Genomic DNA, 6,715 nt, shown 5'->3' with positions numbered 1-6,715 from the left:
GTGCTCTCAACTGTAATCCTGCTTTGTTTCCTTGGGATGGAGGGAGGAACAGACACCAAAGATGCTTGTAATTGATTCAAAGTAGTATTGTTCAATAGGCCAGGAGTGCTGAGAAATAGGTGTGAGACGCTCACTTCAGATGCCAAGGATAAATGCAGTGGGTGTCACAGCCAGAATAGTAATTATGTCATCTGTCTTGTTGTGGAATGTGACTATAGTAATTGCAACATTTTCTCCCATCATTGGAGCTTGTAATTATAGTGCAACTACCGGGATTATGTGCTAACTTGGGCTGTTTTAATCACCTCTTTTCCTCTGAAATGTAATGGTAAAATTCCACAGTTGTTCCCAGGCTGCCGATTCTTTTCTCTGTTCCGATTCTTTTCAACATCTGTTATCTTGTAACTCTTAACAGTTCAGTACTGAGGAGAGGAGGCAGAGATGGTCCAACACTTCCTAACAGAGGACTTGAGATAAAGCAGACTTGAGAGTTGATGAGAAAGCCTTCATAGTAAGGAGTTAAATTCCCAACCAGAATAAAATTTTCTCTTTGAACATGAGCCGTCTGTTTTATGTTTCTAAGATGGCAGATGTTTTACGGGATTTGGCAGTGTCTGCAACCCCTATTTTATATGTGTTGAAGGAAACTCTCAACCATAATAATCAGCCTAGAGCTGATTAAGAAAACCCTCCCACTGAACCTAAGAGCAGGTTTAGGTTAATTAAGACCCGGACGCCAAACTGTGAGGCTCCTTAAGGTGCTCATTCCATGGATTCTGCAGATCATATTACAACAAACTTCAGGGGTCATGCAAGATTCTGAGGTTATACAGGAATAAAGGGACATGGGACACTCTGAGATGAGGGGCTGGCAGCTGAGGTGGACTCTTGACAGCTTGACTCTTTTGTTGTATGGTGGCTTCCACGCTCTTAGGTCATCCTTTGCCACGTTCTTTCAATATTCTGAGCACATAGAGGAAATCGGTATTGCATGGAAGCGACCCAAACCCACACTTTTCAACTGGGCGCTTGAGAGTTCGTTATGTGTTTGTACCTGCTGTATAGGTGCAGGGACAGGATGAGGAGTGTGGTTATAACTAAGCAAACACATCTGTGATCCTGAAACAACAGCCGCAGGAAGCAAGCTGAGAGCAGCTGGTTTTCTTGAAAGAAAAACTGGCAGCAAATGCAGTCTGACCTTTGGAGGTGACAGACTATCCCTTGATTAGACATGTCTGGAACCAGCAAGGCCAGACACAAACAGCACAGGTGTTAGGGTGTGGCAGACACGGGGCTGCAGGGGATGCAGATACACTGATGTGAGACAGGAGTAGGGCACAGCCCCATCTTTGCTCCACCAGGCGGTCCCTCAAGGCCACATTGTTTGAGCCCCCTCCTTATTGCCCAGTACTGATTGATGGACTCACAGATTGATGGTGCAGCAGCCCCTGTTGAAGCGCCCCCTGGCGGCTGCTCTCAGAAAATTAAACGAGTCAATTCCACCCACCTACAAGCATCTGAACAGGTAAACTGATCAAGGGGAAGGAAGCCGTAATTATAATTTAGCAAGCCAACTTTGAACCAGCTGGATCATGCTGGTACAAAGTAAACTGAGGCACACTAACATTTTTCACCAGTTTATTTGCGCATACATCAGTTGGAATTGGGCAGCACAAAACCAACGGTGGTTAGGGGCACTCTACTGCCTGGAGGCAGAAGAAAGCTTTTCACAGAGAAGACACTGAAGCAAAACAAAGCAATTATTTGATTGGTTATGGCTTACATGGTTGCCTTGCTTGGGAAAGCCTAGTTGTCTGTGATTGGTTGCTCTGAAGTTTCTTTTTCCCAGGTTCCAGGGAGCACACTGACTCTGGCTCAGGCCTCAGCTTACTTGGCTGTCGCTGCATTAGAGCCGCCTCAGTTGGGGCCTCCTTCTTTAAATACTTTAACAGTGTGTAGGTCACAGCCTAGCGGGAGGAGCCTTGGAGGTGACATTGGCAGGGTCCACCAAGCGCTTCCCAGGGCGGAGGGGAGAGGAAGCGGGGAGTAGCTGAGGAGACTTACCTGTCAGGGTTTCCTTGACCAGACTGTCCCTGGAGTAAATGAAATGTCCTAGGAAACTCCAGGTGCAACGCTCTTCTGGTCATGTGAGTTCCCAGGTAGCAGGTCCACTGGCCTAGCACACGAGAGCATTCCAGCACTCAGCAGTTCTGGTTTTCATTATCAATTAATCAGGCTACTGTAGCCTAGAGAGTCTGTGGCCCGAACGCTTAGCTTCAAAGTCTGGCTTTCCCTCTGACTGGATACGTGATCTTGGGCAAGTTTCTTAACTTTTGTGCTTCAGTTTCCTCATCCGGAAAGTGGCTTTAAGAATGTTACTTAGANGTGACACAGCGTGCGGGTCACTGGTGGCAATAGGAGTGACATCCTAGAAATGGGGCATGGGTTCCCCGAGCAGCAGCGAGCAGAGGGCTCAGTGAAGTGGGGCAGGTTCTCATCCCCTCGACCGGCGGGAAAGCGCCTTCCGTCTGTACTCTCAGCATCTCTGCGTTTAGTTTCTCGGGCATTGTGCTGACCTCTCCACCTCCTTCCTGAGCGAGTGGGAACTGCCAGCAGGAGGTTTTTCTGTGTTGGTGGTGGTGGCGGTTTCAGGTGATAAGAAGACAGAAATATACTGTCACGTGCTGAGGAGGAGGCACCAGACGCACGACGTGACCAGAAGGTTATCACCACAGTGGTATTTTCTTACTCGTGTGGCGTCATTAAGTATTTTGTCAGAGAGAAGTTCTTCCCTCTTCTAAAAAAGCAAATCTGTGCTTGGGTGGGGCAGGTGTGTGTGTGTGTGTGTGTGTACATGCTGTTGTTTAAAGACAAGCTCCCAACACAAAGTCTGTGAACTTTTTGGAGTGACAGCAAATTTTAAATTAATAATAAAGCACTTATATTCATGGGAAGTGTGCTTAGCGCTGCAGCTGGCTGAGCGAGGCCATGTGAGACAGTGGGGAGGACCCTGAGCTTGGCTTTCAAGCTCTGAGCTTGGATTCTGGGTGCACAAATTTTAGCTGTGGGACCTTTCACTGCTGGCTTAATTTCTCTGGGTTTCGTGCTTTCCTTACAAAAAAGAACTTAATATGTTTTGCCAATTTCATGAGCTGCTAGAGGAATGAATGAGCAGATGTATTGGAAAATGACTTGTTACTCACAAAGCACTACACAAATGACAAGGTGTGCCTTCTGGTCGTGGGGCCAGTAATGTAACTCTGGGCCCATCTCTTACCTTCTACTCCCTCTCCCCGGGCTGAGAAAGTCTTTCCAGACAAAAGCATCACACTCTAGTGAGCACTCCTTTTTCTTATCCTGGGAGGGTGTGCTCACAGCCCGTTCCCTCTGGCTGGACAGAGAAGGTGGTGGGATGGGGAGAGCCCAGGAGGGCTGTGCCTCACCTTCAGAAGAGCAGCACCTGCAACTCTTTGGCCTTGGTCATTTCAGGGGCCGCAGGATGAAGGAAGGCATGTCCAGTAGCAGCACCACCAGCATCTCCCAGGCCAGGAAGGCTGTGGAGCAACTGAAGATGGAAGCCTGCATGGACCGGGTGAAGGTAAGCACCACCAGGTGGCCTGACCCTCTGCCCCAAAGCCCCGCTCAGAGCAGTCCTCCCATTTTCAAGGCAGCCTTGAGGGAGTTACTGCCTCACCCAATAGAGCATCCAGCCAACTTTGGCATCTGTAACATTTGCAAACGAGTGTTTGCTTCAGCGTCCTGAGTGTGCCCAAGGACCCAAATAATGCAGAATCCACAGTGTGCATGAATTCTGTAAGGAGCCTCCAGAAATAGACTCGTGGTCATCACAGCTCTATTTTGCTCTGTTGTCATGCCAGTGAGCAAAAAAAGAGAGTTTAACATTGAGGTCAATCATAGTTTTCCTGCCTGATCCAGTGACTGGAAGGTTAGACAACATCGGATATCGTGACGGGCACTGTTGGGAGGGAAGCATTGAGCCATGCTCTGTGNCGACGGGTTTCCAGTGGTTACCAGAGGGGCAGTGAGATGAATTCAGTGGTCGTCCTAATGTGGTGGTTGTGGAGGAGGCCCTGTAGGTCTCCAGACATGACGAGAAGCCTGGCGTGGAAAGGAGGGAGGTCATGATTAAGGCAGTCGGGACAGCACTTGGCCTTGGTTCAGAAGGTGGCAGCAAGCACACTGTGAGCAGGCTCACCTCTCAGGCCCCACGCCCATGCACTGTGGTCCTCACTGTGATTACAGCGCTCTCCTCTGCCTATCGCAGCTTCGAGGGCCTCGGAGTCAACATCCCCGCTCCTGAGCCCTAGTCCCTTGTGATGGCTTCACAGGTCCCCTGTGGGTCGGGTCCGCCCCTGGGAGATTCCTGTGTGGGTGACCTGTAAACCCCTGCAGACTTCAAACACTCCCATTCCACCCAGCATACAGTTATGTAGGATCTAAAATACTGGCCATGGTAGAATTATAGATTGTTTAGAGTTAAAGGGACCCTAGAGATATCTAACTCTCTTGAGTTTTACAGATGAGCAAACTGAAGCTCAGGGAGGTTGAGTTACTTACCCAAGGTCACACAGCCAGCTTAGGGGCAGAGATGGAACTGGAAGCCTGATGCTCAATGGTACCTCTTATTCCATCTCACACTCCCAACAAATGTAGACTGTCAGGATTTAGGCAGACTCGTCAGCTCAACTTTCAGTTGTTATACTGGAGGGAAAATTCATGACATACCTCTGCTGGAATTATTCATAGGATTCCAATCACTGCTGAAGCAGGTGAGTCTGGGCTGGAAATCAGAAGAAGAATTTGTAAGATTTTGGAAGATGAGCCAATTTTAAAAACCTAGAGGGAATGTGTGTGGCTTGTATGTCCTTATGTATTGAAGGTGTTACATTGTTGCATTCACTTGTGGAGTGTTTTTGTCATTCTGGAGAAGATTTAGACATCGAATATCCCAAAAGGTTTTCATTTGACTGTGATGTATTTTCCCCTGCCTGCCGCCTCTAATAAGCACTTGCAGGCGGGACGCCTCATTGGCAGGATGAGGTCAGGCAAAGGCCATTTACTTGCCAGGCACAGGACGCAGACCGCGAGGGCAGTGAACTGGGACTTCATCTTCCTCTTAGCAAGCGCTTCTTGGCTCCTTGCCCTGTGCTGCCCAGCTGCTCCTGTGGAGCTCCTGGACTTCAGCGAGGGGGATATTCGTGCACAAGTGCCATGTCCGCAGGCTTCAGATAAGCCTGGAAGGAAGTTGGAGGGGGAAGAGCTATCTGGTCGTGGGGGGTGGCCATTCTGAGCTAAATCCTGTGTGCGTATAACACGTAACTTACGTGTTATAGTGCTTATGATACGTGTTGTATTGAGGAGGATAAAGTGACTCCATGTTGGTCATGAGAGTAGATTGTAATAAGATCATCATAATAATGTAATAATAAATACAATCACACTGGCGTGGCCAGGGCCAGTACTCTGCTTTGTCTGTCTAGAAATGGTTTAGCAGAGTAATTGTGAGGCTGCAGGTCTGGGGCCTCCACTCATCACTCACGTGAGAGGAGGACAAGGATGTCTGGAGCCTCCTGTTGGCTCTCGTTTCTCCAGATGGTGATCTGCTGTGTGGGCAGCATCTCTGTCCTCGGAGGCATGTGCCAAAGCCTGTGTCTGCTGGTCTGCACAAAGCCTGTCCCGGGCTGGGAATGGCCTTGCCGTTGGCCATGCACACAGCACAGCCTGGCCTCGGGCTTGTCCACTCTCCTCGTGGACACGGACCTGGCCCCTAACCCCGCGCCTGTGCTGTGTCCCCGCAGGTGTCCCAGGCAGCCGCCGACCTCCTGGCCTACTGTGAGGCCCACGTCCGGGAGGACCCTCTCATCATCCCCGTGCCTGCGTCAGAAAACCCCTTCCGAGAGAAGAAGTTCTTTTGTACCATCCTCTGACTCCGTGTCTGGTGAAGCGCCTCCTTGTCTGTCAGTGACACCGGTGGGGACCGCATGCTGGTGGCTTTAGGGAGCCCCCTCCTGTCCGTGGGGCTGCAGGGAGGGTCTCTCTGTCCTTTGGTTTTCTTCACTGCATTGATTTCACTTTTCCTTTTCATTTTTGTGTTATTTTCATTATTGGCAAAGAAAACAGACATTTTTGTAGCCAAATAACAAACGTGCCAAGTAAAAATAAGTATGAATTTAAGGGCTTAAATTTTTAAACATCAATTCCCAAGTTTAAATACATCAAATGAATTCATTCAGAGGATAATTTATTGAAAAAATGCATCCAACAATCCCCATTCCCAATAAGTCAGCATCAAATGAGAGCATTTTCACCAATTGAAATATATGGGTAAAATTTGCACCTCCCTACCTGGAGAAAGCAGTTCTAGAAGGTCTGTTTCCTGCTTTTCCATCATCCTGTTCAAAAGGGGATAACCTACAGCATTGGAGGGTTTTCTTAACATGTGTGGCGCAGACCCTGCTGAGGGCCCAAGCCCCTGGTTCCCACTGATTGTCACTGACCGTGTTGGAGGTAGTCCTTCTACAGATGTAGATGCTGGGTAGATACTGTAGCAAGCTGAACCGTAAATGTACACGGTGACAGCAGCTGTTCAAGTGCTCAAGCCGGCTGGCCAAGGACGCCATCTCCCCTCTCCAAATGTCACCTCTTCTTGCTTCTTCTTATGCTGGCTCCTCCTCGGTAGCTGTGACATGGGCTG

General features: G+C 49.0%; 1 protein-coding gene and 1 long non-coding RNA gene across 3 annotated transcripts in view; both read left to right on the top strand.

Annotated features, from left to right (window-relative positions):
• GNG4 (G protein subunit gamma 4) overlaps positions 1-6,173 on the top strand; it is a 46,976-nt gene extending 40,803 nt beyond the window's left edge. For both annotated transcript variants that reach the window (XM_019651790.1, XM_019651791.1), the window contains exons 4-5: positions 3,490-3,598; positions 5,820-6,173. In XM_019651790.1, coding sequence (XP_019507335.1) covers positions 3,500-3,598; positions 5,820-5,948 — 228 coding nt within the window. In that variant the 5' untranslated portion in view covers positions 3,490-3,499 and the 3' untranslated portion in view covers positions 5,949-6,173. The remainder of the gene's footprint in view (positions 1-3,489; positions 3,599-5,819) is intronic.
• The window catches only part of LOC109387706 (uncharacterized), a 49,571-nt gene that overhangs the window by 18,593 nt on the left and 24,263 nt on the right, over positions 1-6,715 (top strand). The gene's annotated exons all lie outside the window — the stretch shown is intronic.

Source organism: Hipposideros armiger, unplaced genomic scaffold, assembly GCF_001890085.2.
Source record: "Hipposideros armiger isolate ML-2016 unplaced genomic scaffold, ASM189008v1 scaffold_167, whole genome shotgun sequence".
In the NCBI taxonomy this organism is placed as follows: domain Eukaryota; kingdom Metazoa; phylum Chordata; class Mammalia; order Chiroptera; family Hipposideridae; genus Hipposideros; species Hipposideros armiger.
This window is presented reverse-complemented; position numbering and strand designations above follow the sequence as displayed.